The sequence below is a fragment of the Xenopus laevis genome, chromosome 3S (genome assembly GCF_017654675.1).
Source record: "Xenopus laevis strain J_2021 chromosome 3S, Xenopus_laevis_v10.1, whole genome shotgun sequence".
NCBI lineage: Eukaryota > Metazoa > Chordata > Amphibia > Anura > Pipidae > Xenopus > Xenopus laevis.
Window position 1 is genome coordinate 1257597 of NC_054376.1, and position 18017 is coordinate 1275613.

The 18017-nt window shown below is 43.6% G+C and overlaps 1 protein-coding gene across 1 annotated transcript; it reads right to left on the bottom strand.

Moving 5' to 3' along the window:
* Nucleotides 1-9238: 9238 nt before the first annotated feature.
* On the bottom strand, nucleotides 9239-17714 carry LOC108712523 (class E basic helix-loop-helix protein 41). The gene is made up of 5 exons (XM_018254739.2): nucleotides 17502-17714; nucleotides 17356-17419; nucleotides 16878-16985; nucleotides 16474-16585; nucleotides 9239-15826 (listed from the first exon to the last, which is right to left on the bottom strand). Exons 1-5 carry the CDS (start codon nucleotides 17558-17560, stop codon nucleotides 14904-14906), a joined length of 1266 nt encoding a protein of 421 aa, XP_018110228.1. The 5' UTR covers nucleotides 17561-17714; the 3' UTR covers nucleotides 9239-14903.
* Between the last annotated feature and the right edge of the window lie 303 nt (nucleotides 17715-18017).

Consider the following 18017-nt stretch of genomic DNA (forward strand, 5'->3'; position numbering starts at 1 on the left):
TGACTGTCAGTCTCACTGCTGAGCACGACCCGCACTGTTTCTTTCCAAACTCCTGAAATATTCCCAAATCCTGGAATTCGGGTTCATTGGGAACATCACGTGGTACCTGCTCCGGTGTCGCCAACTGTAACCCCCGGGCAGAAGCTCTTGTATCTCACTTGTGCCACCCTGATACTTCTCTATTTCATTCATCCTGCCCCACAGGAGCTTGCAATCTAATTCCCTCATACAGGAGCCATGAGCCGGCAAGGGGGGTGGGTTAGGGACAAACGTGGGTCCCCAAAATGCTCATTTTCTGGGCCAAAACTGCTCTGTGCCCAGTGGTCTCTGCTCAGGTAGATGAGAGGCGACACAGAGGGGCTCATGGAGGAATCTGGAATACGCCAGTCGGAAACACGTTACCTGCACAAATAGCCTAAATATTCCCACGGGGGTCGGACTGGGTCGGCGGGACACTGGGGAAAAACCGATCGCTGCCACTGCTCCTCCAGGCCGGGTACTGGTGGCCCCTTTGGGGGTGTTAGTAGGTCCTACCCCCACCAGTCAGACAATATCAAGGCTCAATGAGGGGTTCTGAACCTTTTGGGCCCCCCTCTTGCTGCTAAGGGGGGGGGTTGCCAAGAAACCCCTTTAATAAGGTCAAATTTCTTAGGTTTCAGAATTATTTCCCAGACTTAATTTGGGTCCAGAGGAAAAAAGATTCCGGGAAGCCTGAATGAGGCGGCTATTCCTGCCCCGCAGAGCTTACAATCCAGTGTGGGGGCGTGTCCCAGGAAGCGAGGGGAGGGGGCCCAGGGGGGTAAGTACAGAGGAAGCAGCGGCTGCAGGGGGGCCCAGGAGTCCCTAATTAATGAATTAATGAGCAATTGTAAGAAATGTTGGTTAAACAGGACATGAGACTGGAGAGTTTGGGGGGCTCTCAAATGATTTTGCTGTGGGGCCCATTAACATGTGCCACTGGGGGGCCCAATCACTAATCACCCTCCCCCCAACCAGCCCAAATTATTTGCCCCCCTGACAACAACTAAATTGGACCCCAAAAGGCCACACCCCTAATTCCCGGCCACGCCCCTATCAGACCAACATTCGCTAAAGACCCTCCCCTTTTCTAGAGCCACTAAAAGTGTTTGTGCCCCGCCCTGTCTGCACCTCTCACCCCCAGTCCCTATATCGAGCAGAACCGGAGCGAGGGGCGACCCCTGGGAATGTCCGACTCTCCTCACACAGGGCCGAGTAAAGCCGCTCTTTGCCCCTCCCCCAGGGCCTCTCCTTCCTCCGCCTCCTCCCAGCGTCACGTGGCCAAGCACAGGGGAAAGCGGATCACGCTGGGAACTCGGCGCTTGCATGAGGGGTGGCACGTGATGGGAGCGCGCGGGGCGGGGCTGCCACGGAGGAGGGAAAAGCAGAGCCGTTGCCTGGCGACCGATATTCCCGCCGTTTTGCCTGTTAGACGCACAGTCTGTGTGTCAGTCTCTTGTCTGTCTGTGGGAATATTGATCTTTTTGTCCTGACATTGTTTTTGTTTGTTTGTCTCTCCAGCAGTCGCTGTATCTGACTGACTCTGTCAGGGTCCGGCCTAGACTGCCAATCTCTGGATTCTGCCAATGCCAGCTGGGCTGCAATATGGTCCCATATACAGTAACTATTTAGTGGGCAGGTGGAGGACTATTTGGGCCTCTGAGTACTTGGAGTCAGTACCGGGCCAAGTTGGCCAGCGCCCTAGGCAACCCGTCCGACTATGTCGCCCCACAGCGTTATCGCATGCGCAGAAGATAGGGTTGCACCTTTTCTGGAAAAAAATACTGTCCTTCCTATATTCTTGCCATTTTTTTCCTATTAATAACACTGGCATCAAGCATCATTTTTACCGGCCAGATGACAACCCTAGCAGAAGAGCGGCGACGACGCGGCGGTGCACATGTGCAGAAGATTGTACGCGTCGAGGAAGTGCGAGTGCACATGCACCAAAGGGTGTAGAGGAAGTGCGAGTGCGCATGGGCGGGCACACTCGCATTTGAGAGGAACTGCAGCAACCAGGGCCGGAACTAGGGGTAGGCAAAAGAGGCATCTGCCTAGGGCGCAACAACAGGGGGGCGCTGGGCAGGTACCTCTTAAACTGTCTTCTGCCTACCCCATGTCCGTTATCACAGCTCTCTCTGGTTTTCCACCCTCTGCCGCTCTCTCCCCTCCTTTCCCTCCATCGCTCTCCTCCCCTCCGTTGCTCTCCTCCGCTCCGTCGATCTCCTCTCCTGCATCCCCTCCGTTGCGCTCACCTCTTTTCTCCCCGTCCTGTGCATGTGCAAGATGCGGTACATCTGGGGCGCGCACATGCACGTGGGGGGGGAGAGGGGAGGCTGGCCGGGTCGCCTAGGGCACCGGCCGGCTTGGCCCAGCCCTGGCAGCAACATATTCTGGACGTAATGGTCTGAACTAGGGGAAGGTACCAGAAGAGGTACATGCCTGGTGCCCCTTTACCTGGGTGCCTCATCTGCCTACCCCTAGTTCCGGCCTTGCTTGGAATGCCAGGGCCTTTTTTGACTCCCAGTCCAGACCTGGTCGGGTTCTGGGGCCTACCAGGGCTCCAGCCTTAAGGGCCGGCAGCCATTGTGGCTTTCAGCCCAGTCCAACCCTGTGTCTGTCATTATTAATCCATCTTTCTATTGATGCCTCGGTCTATTTCAGGGGCGCTGCTGTGCATGACGACAGTTAAGATATTCACCTCTGCTGCAAAAAAGCGGCTCCTGTTAACTTCCAGATCCAAAATTCGGATTTTAAATCTGAATATAAAGCCATCTGTTCTGGGACTGGTGACATCATGGGTGGGACTGTGACATGGGAGGTGGGACTTATGGCGATCAGCGATTGTCTGATTGCCCTGTTATTATTTTCAATGTCCTCTCTGGATTTCAGAATTTTGAAATCTGGACAGGAAGGTTTCACCCAGATATCCCTTCTAAATACCCGACAGGTGCCAACTAGGGTTGCCACCTTTTCTGGAAAAAAAATACCGGCCTTCCTATATATTTATCTTTTTTCTCTATTAATAACATTGGGATCAGCCATAATTTTTACTGGCCAGATGGCAACCCTACTCTCTGCACTAGTGCTGCAGCCCCCCTACACCTCTGATGCCTCTGGTCTACTTTGTTTTCCACTGTCCATATGTCAATATCTATAGATGTGTCTGGTATGGATCAGTATCTCTCCAGCTGTCTGTTTTTATCTGATTGGCTGTATCTGTGTATATCTGTAGGTCTGACACTCACTATCATTTTGTTTCTCTTTATATCTATCATTTTCTGGCGGTCGTTATTATTTGTTCTCTTTATATGTAACATCTTTTTAGCTTTATTTCTCTTTCTGGTTGTCTTATATCTTTCTCTGTGTCTATCTAAGCTACATAGAACTGTTCCATAGTTATATATATATATTTATAGCACCATGAGAGTCTAGCCTGCACCTGTTTTCATTTGTGTCCCCAAGTGGCCGTCCCTTGGTACCTATTTATAATTGTTTTTCTGTCTCCTTCCATCCCCTGTGTAAAGAACTGTCACTAAGACCGTATCTCTAATCGCTATATGTTTACCATATGGACTGAATATATCATCCTGTCTCATCTGGAAAAAAGTTTTGATGCACCATTTCACATTCATATTAAGATAAAGAGATGCCCACTCAATCTAATATTTTTTCTTACTCACTAAACAGCTTAATGGAGACAGCGGCCCTTAACAGATGGATGGAAACAGTCCAATCTAACAGCACCAGATTATTTTGTCTGTGTTTGGTGTCAGATTTACCAGTTGTGGAACAGATTAAAAGCCTCCTCTAGTATACATATATCTGGGTTCATGTTTAATGTATAGATTGTAGTGTTGCTCTCTACACTAAAGAACCACCTGGGGGGGGATAAGAATTGAAACTTTTTGTGCATAGTATTGTACATAACTTGTGCCGTATACGTGAATTAACAATTATCTTTCTGTTAGGCTGCTGGATCTATAGGCAAATCGGGCCTGCCAGTGATACATAACAGCTTGTTATTGATTCTAGCTGGCTTCATTAACGTGTTGGACAGTGCAGTGTTTTCTCACTGTGTAACATCGCCAAACGAGCGAATCTCTCCGTGTATGGCCACCTTAACACTGTCTGGTTGTCCTCCATCGCCCACCTGTCTTGTGCCTGGCCGCTCACAATATGAGTCATATCTCTCAAGTGAGGCTGCATCCTCCAACAATGTCCTATCCTATTAAATCCTTCTTGTTTTTGACTATTTTATAGATTACATTTTTTTTACTTTTCCCCAGCAGAACACAAACTTCAGGATTTACCGACCCCGGCATCATCCTGCATGTGATCAAATTCAGACAGGGCTGGGCAGAATGATGCCTCAGATCAAAGTGGACTGATCTGCGTGAAATCTTCTTTTAATTCCAAATGGGCAGCGGGAGCCGGCAGCATCTTCTGAACAGAACATTTTGGGCTGACATGAAACGGCTCCTTGCATCAAGCTTGTGATACCGTCTCATGTGAGAGGAGAACTTCACGCTACTTACTCTGCATAGATGATCAGTGCCCAAAGAAACTCCATATTCGGAATCTTTCTCCCAAAGAGAAGTATAGCAATAAAGCAAAATACTGTTTCAAGCAAAGTATTATTGCTTTGATAAATATATACCGTGCAGGACAATTGCGCCAGTTAGTATGCATAAGACGATAAAACATCTCTCAAATTGATTTGAGACCACAAAAAAAAAACCCATACACAAATAGCGAAGGCCTCACAATACAATAGACATAGAAGAACTGACAACATAGCTTTCACAACCCAATGGAGCTTTGAACAAACTATGTTGAAATCTGAGGTTAAGATGTTTATTTCAGGAAGTCTGTTTTTAGAAAACTCAGCGAGAAATTGCTTTGCAAGTCTTCAATTGAATATAACACATTGAATATAATTGTATTTATATTCAGTTGATTCCCATCTGTTTTGTTAGTGTACATTGCTGCAATCAGATGTAGCTCTATACTTGCAGACCATGCTGTCTTGGTCCCTCAAAACTGAAATCTTATTGCTTCATATATGGCTCCCACAAATTGGCCTACAAGACAGATATAGGCTACTCTTCAACTCTATAGAGACATTGCGTATCTGCTTGGATTATATGCCTATGCAATGAGCAGATGCATAATGACTGGAGGAGGAGGAAGCGTAGGGGTGCATAGCAAACCTAAAATGCACCACCAGGGCAAAAAAGAGGTAAAATCTTTGGCAGCAGCCCTGTGCCAAAAAAACAATATTTACAATTATCTGGGTCTCTTTAAAAATGTGTATTTATGAATAATGGCTTACTAATTACTTCCGTAGCATTCCCTTACTGTGCTGGTTATTGTTGGGAGCACTGCAAGTGATGGAGCAGGAGCTGCATCTCATAGAAAATGACTGAAGCTGCAAACAACATAGCACCATATTTTCTGGTCATAAACACTCCAATGTATTTATATATATTGAGATTAATTTTCAACAGTTTAACGCTGTTTAAAATTACTTTTTTTTCTTTAATGTGCACCATACATTGCTTTGTATTGCACGCCATACATTTTTTTTTCCATGCCAGGGGAATGTATGGATAAAAAAAAAAAGAGTACCGGCGAAGAAGTGTGTTTTGTATAGCTAGAAACATAAACATAAATTATCTTTATTTTGATCAGATTCTGGTTGTTTTGTGACATTGGACAAATCTGTGACTAATAAGACATGAAAAGAAATATTACAAACAAACATCAAAACCATCTGTCGGTAGGAGGATGTTTTAAACCTCCCAAGGAGGCATTTGCTGGCCAGGATTCAATAACATTTCCATCATTTTAAACACTTCCACTGGCATATTGAATAAACCTGATACCAGTGCAACACTTTACTGTCAGTTAGGGTGGGTTTGATGTGGTGGTTTCAGTGGTGAAATAACCATGGGAGGAGGGGGCGAGATGGCATCTGGGGGCCGGCCACCCATGGGTCCTGCAGGGGTGATCTTGAAGAACCCTCAACCCCAAAAAAATAAAAATTCCTTCTTTCTCCTGAATGTTTTAACTTTTTCAAATGTTAAGGTGGCCATACACGGGCCGATAAAAGCTGCCGACAGACCGTGTCGGCAGCTTATTGGCCTGTGTATGGGGCCCCCCGACGGGCTTCACCGATCGAGATCTGGCCGAAAGTCGGCCAGATCTTGATCGGATGGGACGAAAAATCCCGTCGGATCGCGGCCGCATCTATTCGTTGATGCGGTCCCGCGATCCGACCGCCCATTGGTATTCGTTAGGATCCGATCGTTGGGCCCACGATCGGATCAACCCGATATTGCCCACCTCAAGGTGGGCATATCGGGGAGAGATGCGCTCGTTTGACAACATCGCCAAACGAGCGGATCTCTCAGTGTATGGGCACCTTTACTTGTCTAGAACACAGGGTTTGAACGATCATATTAGGCCAATCTGGCCCACCAAATGTCGGGTGAAATAACAAAAATATCTACCTGTGAATGGCAAGGTTAACCTAAGGGGCACGTTCTGAACAGGCAATTATTTTGGACCCTTTAAGTTTTCCTGAATTTCCCTTTGAGGACTAAAATGTCATTAATATTTATGATTATAAAACATTATTTTGCATCGTAGTAGTTATGTGTCTGACTTGTTTTTGAATGACTCCGTGTTCTGTGCTGCTGGAACACTAAGCAGACCACACCTCTAGATGAGTATAAGGGGCTGATTGTTTATAGGTGGCACATTTAGCTTATGATTCAGGAAACTGGTGACTCAGATGTTCGTGTCTTAACCATCATTGAATATGGTATATATATCTTTATATAGCTTTACTTGTATACGCAGCTATGGAAGAAGGAATTGCCTGCCCTATAGACATTACAGTCTAAGTGATTGGGTTTCTTAAAGGCACAAATAAGAGGGATATAAAAGTGCTGCTGGGGAATTGGTTGATAAGTGTTAATAGTTGAATCGATTCCGCACTTTTGATCTAAGAAATAAAAAATTAAGTTCCGTTATGAAGAGGTTGTGTAAGAGTTTCTTCAGGAGGAATTCAGCCATGGATTTCCAGAGGTAATGAACAGCAAGAGAGAAAGATTTAGGTGCAAAGGCTAAGGTTGTTAATAGTGTCAAGTGGTTTTCAGAAGAATGGAGGTGACAACCAGTGATATGAAGGCGTAAGGAAAGAGCTGTAGCTCGGTGCAAGTTGGATTTTCTCTTAAGAATTATAGCAGAGTTTAGGACTGACTGGAGAAATGGGGCTGGGTAATAATAGGCCGCAGTAAGCCGGATAGAATAAGGGCATCTAAGAATTTGATTCTTATCACTGTGGGATGATATCCCTGACTTGGTTGAAAAAGGCTCTTAATGAACTGAATTGCTGGTTCCTGCATGTTGTATTAAGGCCAAAATAATGCACTTGCTGGGAAATGTAAGCTCTCCCATTGTTCCATCCCCAGCCCACCCCCATCCATATTCCTATTAAATCCCATTATGTCACCACCTGGTATTTGTTCTTTTGAAGAGGTGCTAACTGTCTGTCTGATCTCCATGCGTTTAATAGTTCAATAATAGGGTGGAATTGATGGAATCCTTGGTGAAATTATATTACTTCAACCAGAAGTATATAATCCACCTGGCCTCAATAGGCCAAAGGTTTCATACAGCAGGTGGACAGATAGTTTCATCAGGATTGAATATAAAGGGCCTTTGTCCAATCCTGTCCACTACCTGCAATTTTAACATAAAGGAATATTTTTAGTGACCGATATCTATTTGCTGTGGGCATTTTCTGTAGTCGGGTTGCAGAGCTGGTAACTTAGAGTATTTATGAAACACATTAGGAGGAACTGGAATATATGGCTAGACATCTGTTTTTGGCATCAGAGAACAAAAATAGTAGTGGGTGGCCCAGTTACTGCAGCTCATCCCATATTTCCCTTTGTATATTTTGCTGACATTTCACAGTTCTTCAGAGAAAATGGTTAATCATCCTCATCTGTCCTCATGTGGAGCTTACAATCTGATTTCTCTATAATAGACATACACACACCAGTTTCACAATAACCTACTAGTATGTTTGGGAGGACATTGAAGTAAACTGACGCACATGAGGGTAAACTTCATACAGAATCAATACCACGACCCTGAGCCCGCAAATATTAACCACTATATCGTTGTGTCCAGACAGTTATACTCCCCTGAATGAACATGTAAGTTGGTTGATCAGATGGTCAAATTTGAAATTGTGCTTGAGTTTATGCCTGTGCTCAAGGTACAAACAAGTCACATCCCAATTGGCAATAACAAGAAGAGTTTTAAAAAAGTTGGTGCTTCGAAAGCCTCCACTATCAAGAGCCCAACATTTATTACTTTTATGGTATATTAAGGCCAAGGATAAGGCCAAAGTGACCATCATACTTGGGGCAAAATGTCTTAGAACATTATTAGGGGTAATTTACTTACCACCGATTTATGATCCCAATTACATTGGAAAACATTGCGTCCATTAATTTGCACACTGCGGGTGCGGAGGTAAATGACTACTATTGGCTACACTATAATACAAACTAATCTTATGGTGACTCCTTCACAATGTATTATTATATCATATCCTGAAAAATTTAGAACACAATAAATATCTATATATCAATTACCGTATATACTCGAGTATAAGCCGAGTTTTTCAGCCCCCAAAATATGCTGAAAAACTCTACCTCGGCTTATACTCGGGTCAAGCGCAAAAACGGTCGCTGGCGCCCAAGAATAGTCGCCGTGCCCAAGAATAGTCGGCGTGCCCAAGAATAGTCGCCGGCGTCCAAGAATAGTCGCCGGCGTTCAAGAATAGTCTCCAAGAATATTCGCCGGCGTCCAAGAATAGTCGCCGGCATCCAAAAACGAACCTCCAATGGGAGCAGAAACCCTCAATTTTTTGATTGAAACTTACCAGAAGCTGCTGCATTTCTCACCCTCGGCTTATACTCGATTCAATAAGCTTTTCCAGTTTTTGGAGGTAAAATTAGGTAACTCGGCTTATACTCGGGACGGCTTATACTCAAGTATATACGGTATAACATGTAAATTGTAGTTGCACTATTAACTTATGGACGGGACTTTGAAGCTAAACCCGAACGTAAAGGTATAGTTGCGTCTAAATATCTATATATCCATATGACATCAAACAGGCTTAGATTGAAGCTGGTTTCTTGCAGAAAGCATTTATTTATTATTCCAATAATTTAATACAGCACATTTCCTACCGAGCTTTAGACAAAAGTCCAACTTTTTGAAAGATTTAAATGCAGACAAAAGAAAATCACAATGAATAGGCATTTCCCCTGCACAAATGGCTTGTCCGACATCATTCATTAGATTGTATCAACAACTATTTACAGATGGCCATGGCGTAGGCTATTAAGATTTTGAACGTTGCTTAAACACAGCGTTTGAGGCATGAGTTAAAGAGCTGAAAGATCAGACGAGAAATGTTTCCTCAACCTTAGTCATCCTGTCGCATCTCACATCTTACATAACATTCACAGTGCTACCTTGGTAACAAACTAAAAATATCTAGACAAGGTCTTCTTTAAGTCTTATTAGGAAAAAAAGCTCTCTTTATGATTACCTGGTGTCTGGGAGACTCCCGAGCAAAAATTAACTATGTCAGGCATTGCAAATATTTTTGGGTTAATCTTATATCAATCCCACCCCTCCTGCTGAGATATTAAGAAACAATAATAAGATACAATTACATTGTGCTGTAGAGAACAAATAGGGAGTTATCCCTCATGGCAAGGGGATGGCAGTATAGCAATTTCACAGGATACCCGTTGGCTAAATATATTATCTTCAACCAACAGAGTTGGCTATTAGAGCCCAGTTGGGAGTAACAGTAGTTTTTTTGTTTTTTTTAAACGTCCCCCTCCAGAGCACATGAACATAATGAGCAAGTTGCGGCATTGGCTCATTAGGAGCTCCCTCCTGGTGCGGGTGGCCTAGCACTAGCCGGGGGCTTTTAAAAAAAATGACTAACCCCCAACCGGAGTGAGGGCTCTAGTAGCCCACACCTTTGGTTGGGGATAATATATTTAGCCAACAGGTGCCCTTTAAGAAAAGTAATTATGTATTGAATTCAGCATTCAACCCCAGCTCTTTATGCACAATTTGTTTGAATCCCCATTGATTAGCTGAATCAAAGCAAATACTTAAGTTAGTTTGAAACATGTGATGTAACAATTTGGAAGTATTGAGTATTTGGGCAAAATGTATAGATTTGGTGAATCTCGAGCTGTGTAGGTGTGCTGCAAAGTGCTCGTCATTGACCGACATGGAATCGCTCAGACAATACCAGTGCATGTGTGGATCAGGTGATTATAATTTAGAAATGGTAATTGCCAGCTATTGCCACATTAGTCTCTAACGAGGCAAATTTGAGCATTTTGATGTCTTAAGCTGAAAATCGCATTGGTCATGCTGGATTTTGCACCATGTGGCAAAAACAATAATAAGAAACAATTACATAGCCTTAAAGGAAAAACTATTTAAAGTACTAAAGTTTAGCCTAATCAGCCAAGGGACTGGCATCACTACATGTGTGTACACAAAGCATTGGATGAGGGTGTTTATTAAACCATTGATAGGCGACGTAGAGGAAGAAAAAATAAAGGATGTGTTTTCTTTTGACCCCAGACAGAAGTGCAAGAGACCTTATACTCATGGTCCGGTTGTACCCTACTCCAGATTTTTGGTGCAGAGCAGCCCTGTCTTAACTTCTTGGGGCAAGAAATATATACAGGGGCCTGTTGTGGCCTGCATCACACATCATACTAAACCCATTTGGTAAATTATACCATCAATAACTTTTCAACCAAGTCATTCCCAGTAATGGCAGAACTGTTGTTTGTAATAAGCTGGAAAAGCTCTGCAGTATATATAGTATTTATATAGGTCGATGAAGCAACGCAACTATTTTTGGATATCATCTCTTTCGGTACTGGGTAGGTAATGACCTGTTTGTTTGGCTTCTCTTGTTCTTACACTTTACACCAATTTATAGTTTTAGTTTTTGCATTGTTGTAAATGGACTAACGTTCTTTACAAAAAATTGTTGCATTTGCTGGTGGCAAATGTCAGTTTATTTTACAAGTTGTAACCCATAGCAGCCAGTTCAAAATAGTTCTGATCAATGGCAGCAAGAGTAAAGAAGCAATTTAATTGGTCATTAGGGGTTTCTGGTACAGAGTATATTAGAGTAAGGTATAGTTATACCTGGTTTATACTCCCCCTGATTATCTCCCTATGGCTGCTGAAAACTGAGTTTCAAATACTGTTGGAGCACCAGTTTATCCTTTTTAAATTACATTTTTTGGGTGGTAACATTAAGTTCTAGGAGCACCAGAACTACTATTTCTTGTTTTAACATGTCTGGGTCTGTATATTATTGTAAGAGAATTTTGTAATTACATTGTAACAATCACTTTAATTATGGCTTTAGAAATGATGGTTAAAATATAGGAGTAGTTTAGTAGATCTACAAAATCAAGTGCCGAATTTCTGCCCCTCGGGTTTCCACACCAGTCTGATGGTTATTTAACGTTTGTTGGAAGGTTTTAAACTGTGAAATTATTTGCAATCTAATTAGTTGCACATCTATTTTCTGCCTTTAAACTAAGTAACACATAGCAATTGTGTCTCACAGATGATTTCCAAACCCATTTGAGATAACCACCCCATACCTTTAATATCCAGTTCACCAAATGGCTTTTTAGTGAATTAGACATCGACAATTGACAGTTTATTTGTGCATGCAGTTAAAACCTGATGGATAATTTCCGAGGTCCTTACTGAATAAGGTTGCAATTGCAACGTTTATTATTAATACTGAAGGGTCGAGATCTGGGCTATCCATGTAAAAAAACTAAAGTACGAGTTGTTAGTCACTTTTTTAAAGAAAAAAAAAGTACTTAAAACATCTAAAAATATTGTGAAACTAAAAAACAATTTATGGCAAAAAATGAAATAAAGAAATTACTTGTGTTTTACATCAACACGCGGATTAATAGATCAGCCCCTAAAGCTTCAGCATAGAGCACCCATGGTCGAATAGGGCACGTGGGAAAAATGTGCAATTTCACTCGCGGTATTTTGCGTTCCCTTGCAAGCAATCCAATTTGATTTTATATCTGATCATTGCTTCAAAGGTGCATGCAACAAGAGCAGTAAAGGATTTTCTACATATATAATTTGAAAGCAACCCTGACTGAACCGTAGCCAAGTAGTTTTCCCGGCCCCAATCCACAGCCGTCTCTTTGTGACCACGGCCATCTATCATGTACCCAGGGACATTGAGTCCTCTCCTTTCCTGCCTTGGAAAAGTTTGAAGAATTTAAGAGAACATAAGTTAGCCTTTTTGCTTTCAGTTCAGTGCCCCATAATAAAAAAATGCATTATTTACACTGCACTTCTTACGACAGCCAATTCGAAAGAAAAAGTCACTGCGGACATCCTTGTTTTTGCAGGATAAAGTGCTACGTTGCGTGTACAAATACGCCATTTTTGTCTCCAGTGTCTATGCATGGAAATCTCTCGTTCAAGTGCAAATTCATCAAGCAGACCCCCCTTCACTAGTGAAAACTGCCCACTCAGGATCCACCAGCAGCCAACTACTAAATATATTCTCCTGGAGGTAACGTGAGCAAGGTTAAATAGTAAAGGAAGTTATGTTAAGCCGGACTCGGGGTGTCATATGGTGAAATTCAGAAACCTCACCTGCTCCCTCTAATGCAAGGATGGCCTGATTACGTTACTGAATATCCCAATGGCTAGCTTCACCACCTCACCTTTTCACAAAAGGGTAATAGCACACAGAACATTTTGGAGTGCCCCAAATCACGCCTCCCTTTGTTTTGAATGGAAAGTGCGTTTCATTTATGGAAAATGTGGAAAGAAGATGATCTGTTACATAGTGCTGACACATTTATGCAGCGCTTTACAGAGGTTATACATTAGTCTCTATTCCTTTGGAGCCTACAATCTAAGGTCTCTATCTCATTCAAATGATATCAGCCTGACTTTATGTTTTTAGAGAGTAGGAGGAACCCAAAGGTACCCAACAGAGACACGTGGAGAACAGACTCGGTGCAGATGGTTCCCAATGTACCATAACCCTTACCCGAAATACTTTGCTAACAATATGCAGACTTAATGTGTGCCCAGTTTTAAAGGCACTAAGTGGCAGCCAGAGGAGAGCTGCTGGTTAACCATCCATGCTTTATGAAAGAGTTAAAGGAACGCATTAGAAAAGTAATGGGCTGGGCACTCATATCTAGCCTGGGCAGGCAATCTGTTAAATGCTCTTTTAACTCTTTCTATACCTACCAGGGAACAGAAGTCGCAAAGGCTGAAGTTGGGCAGCTGTGCCTTAGCATTATCAGTGGCTTTGAAGGGGTTAACACAGAACAGAAGTCTGGATTGTACATTAAGCTGCATTAAAGGCCAGCATCGACAAAAAAAACACTTAAATACATTGCTAAATAGGCTTTTTTTTTTTTTTACCAAAAAGCCCAACATTTTTTTTTTTTTTCTTTAAAAAATGTAATAATCTGCGTTTCGTTTCTCTTGTAAATGGAGATATTTTGAGATTGGTAAGACAGGCATTGTTTTACAGCGAAAATCAAATAAAAATACCATTGCGGGGCTGAAACTGCGGCAAACGTGACTCAACTTTACCAATACCGGCAGATAAATGACCAACATTAACATTTGATAGAGATGGTAGTTATTAAGCTAAGAATCTCTCGTGGTGCAGTGGCTGCGAGGGAACCCGAGACGAGAAAGGTACACGGTTCATTGTGGGCTCACAAGCTGGAAGAACACTGAATGTATTCTCTTACAACACGTCATTCTAGTCTCCTGTACTAGGTGCCTTGTATCCACAGTCTGCCTACCAATTACATAATTGTGGTGCAGTGAACTCATTTGGGTGAAAGAACAGAGAGGAGTCAGTAGAAATGCACGGCGTTGCCAAACCAAGCACAATTTCACCTCTTATGTAACAGGATTATACTACAGTATCACCTGGCACCATTACGTACTCCACTTCTCCTCTTACTGCCAAGCCGGAAAAAAAAAGTACCTGAATAGTGATGAGAAGAAAGGTTTCTGGGAAGTTTTAAAAAAGATGCCAATGAGACACACCTCAACCTGTGGCCACCTACAGTAGGTCTGGCCCTCAAGATGCTGTTTAACTATAACTTCCAACATCCCACCACCCAGGTGTATGGTGAACTTACTTCACATCATGTCCTCCACGTGGAGGAAAAGGGCTGTACGGGTGAAACTAGCAAAAGGCTACTGCCCAATACTAATGAAATCTGAAGTTTTATCTGAAAATATATTTGCCTTTAAAGTATTAACACGACATACTCAATCACAGAAACCGTTTCCTATAACACCGCTAATATTTAGCTTGAATGGTATCTGAAAATGAATCTTGAACAATATTTTTTGGGCAGTTGGAGGACTTACCCCACCATTTCTAGTTGGAATATGGGATAGCCATGGCTTCATCTGTTGGACACCCATGGCTACAACGTTACGTCAGTTACATCTTTGGGATATCCATGGCTACGTCAGTGGGATAACCATGGCTAACTCTATAGTCACTACACATTCAGTGATAGATCATGAGGCACATTAATCCATGATTCTTTTTGAAGGCTTAAATTAATGGGTTACAATACCATCTGTATAAAACCCTAATGTTGATACATTTATATCAGAACCACCTACATAATATGAGGCTTCTTTAGTCGATTCTGTTTTGTTTTAGTTTCAGTGTTTGGGGTACTTTCCAACTGTTAGGGTCAGTTTTCCTTGGAAGGCGACAAAAAGTCTTCCAAAGGTTCCCCCAGCTCCTCAGTCAGCCCCCTGTCAGCAGCAGGTCCAGTTTGGAAGGGAGATGAAGGGAGCTCAGGTAACAGGGCAGAGGAACATCCAGCCATCTTCTCGGGCAACAGCACGGAGGACAAACATGGGAATGTGCCTGTTGCCTGGCCTGGGATCCCTGGGTACAGTAATGGGATGGGGGTTGCTGCTGATGCCGGGTAGAGGTATTTCTCCAAACTGCCCTTTTCTAAGAAGGGCATGTAGGCAGCTGCTGCTGAGGGTGAGATGAAATAAAAGGGCAAACAGAAAGGTGCCTGCTGTCCAAAAGGGACACCCCCAACCCCCATCAGAGAGTTCAGCAAAGCAGCATCTGGTCTAATGGCAGGTTCAGCATTGGGACCTGTCACACCTCTTCCAGAAAACTCTGCCTTAAACCTTTTTGGCGAAGGCTCCTCTATTGGCTCTTCTTTGATGGTCAGATTGTTGCTTCCTTGGTTTTTCACCCCACTGCTACTTTTTCCATTGGCCCTGACCTCCACCTTCTCCCCTTCACCTCCATAGCCACTGTCGGTATCTGTGTCATTCTCATTTAACTCCAGATTGTGTGTCCTCTGTATGACGGGAACACAGTTTGTCTGGTTCTCTGCCTTTTGCACCCCGCGGCCATTGGAGGCAGGGGACCCTTTGCTGCTGGGAACAGACTGAAGCAGAAGCTGTGAGCTGGAGAGGATCTGGCTGGACACTGTGTGCAGATGGTTCAGGAGCTGGGTGCATCTTTGGTCTCTAGAGGTCCAGCTTTCAAAATGGGACAAGTACTGTAGGACCTCTTTGGCACAGGTCTGGAATCCAGAATGGAAAGTGTCTAAATCAGTCTGGATAGGGGACTTCAGAGAGCGTTCCCCTGTGGTGGCAAGTAAACACATAAAGAAGGGAGTAAGTAAAGGAAACTTGTATTTCTCGATTAAATATCTGTACAGGTGTCCCTCGGTAAAATAGGACATTCACTTTTTAAAAAATGATTTGCCTTATGATTTTGCACTCTTCCACCCTGGTTTGCCAGAGGAGAGCTTGGTTACTATATGGGGAAAGTGAGAGTTAAGGAGAGTCCCAAGGTTTCTCGATTTGGTGGGTTAATTGACCCTGTGGTTAAGATCAGCCAATAGGAGTGGTCCAGATTTTGATTCTAGTTTCTGTGCACACAAAGCAGTGGAGAAAAACCAACACAATCTTTTAACGGTGGCAAAGTGCAAAGCTATTGGGAAAGAGCCAGGCTGGCATTTGGGAGACGGAGGAGTTATTTTATCACACAGGGAATGCCAACACTACAGTAATCTCCAGCTGCTGCAGAATCTCTTCCATCTTTAATAAGTAGGGGAAAGGTTTGGAGCAATTGCAGATGGAGCAATATTTTGAACATAAAAATGTTCAATTCTTCCTCTAACTTTGACCTTCTCCATAAAAATGGGGCTACACTACCAGATAGGCAACCATGGTGACAACAAACTTGAACTTGGCAAATAAGTCTTTCAATATTTTCCCCAGACTCACCGTTCTGTAAAGAGACGATTTTCTGATGCTGCTGCTCAGTCAGAGATGTGAGACCTTTCAAGTGTTTCAAAGTTAACTCCAAAACAACAGCTTTTTCCAAGTGCCCTAAAGTCTGCAAAAAAAGAGAACAGCGGAATTCAGGGCATTAAGCAGCTACATATTGAGGTGGGGGAGATTATATCCGACACTGAACATCCTACAGAGCAGAATTACAGAATGAGTTGTGTATGTTTCATAGGCTTTGCCCACAGGACTACTCTCAGCTGAGCTTCCCTGCAGCAAACACAATCCTACCACATCGATCGGTGTCCTTAGGTGACACGGGGAGATCAATGGTCTTAGTCAAATATTAATGACTATTAATTATATATATGGCAGGGAGAGGAAGGCAGCACAAATCTTACTGTCAGTTTGAGATGTTCAGGAAGGAGATCCTTCAGCTGAGTGATACATTCATTAATCCTGTCTCTCCTCTTCTTCTCGATCAGCCGGTGAGGCAGTTTGTAGGTCTCCTAAAGGCAGGAGAATGGGGGTTAAGTACAAGAGGCAATTTGGGGCAAGGCGGGGGTACGGTGGGGAGGTTAATGGTCTTTGTGGGGTCAGATTAGTTTTATGAAATGTGACCTTCTGTTTAGCTTTTGTTGTGGGTGCTTCAGACTGATAAAGGGGCTACAGGTTGGGTTCCACTGATATCATGCACTGCCATGTCCCACTCTTCCTTCCTTCAGCTGCTGTTCTGAGGGTCCCCCTGTTTACACCCCATTTAAGACACACACTTTGGATTTGGGGGTGGGGAAGGTAAAAGACTTGGGGATCTCATATTAATTCTTCTTTAACCAACCTCCCCCCCCCCAAAAAAATAAAAAGAAACTTTGGAGTCACCTTGCTTTCGTCACGTTTGATTCCTCTCTTGGGCTTGCACAGGTACAGGTGGGGGTACTCCATTCTGCAATGAAAATATTATTTAGGAACTGGTCAGCTCTTCAGAGCCTCCGGCAGCTGTCAGTCAGTCCAGCAGGGCACCTTACCCCAGAAAATCCCTGGGTTCCAGCTGCCTGTCCTGCAGGCTGGGGATCCCTTCCTCCATGTTTGGCTGGTGGCTTTGCTGTGCAGGTTGAGAGGCTGGAGCCCGGCGCACATCCAGACTGTGTAGTTATGAGTGAGAGGCAACTGCTGTGTCTGTGCCTGAGCTCTGAGCGAACTGAGCCAACTGCATCTGTGCAAGGGGAAAGATGGCTGCATATGGGCGGCTCCGGGGCTCCCCCTGCTTGGGACTGGCTGTACTGCAGCTATTTTCTCAACGAGCTGCTCCTCATGTTTGGCTTGGATACCAGGGAGACAAATGTTTGGCCTGTTAGTCACTCAGGAATCCCACCAACAATCCAGAAATCTGCTGGGAAAGGTGAATGAGAATGTAAGCTCTTGGGTCAAGGGCATTATGATGTGAGCATGATCTGTTACATTGTTGCTTGAAGAACCAAACTCAACTGTAGGATGTTCAAACAATCTTAATTAACACTCTAAAATAGGGGGGATGATTTAAT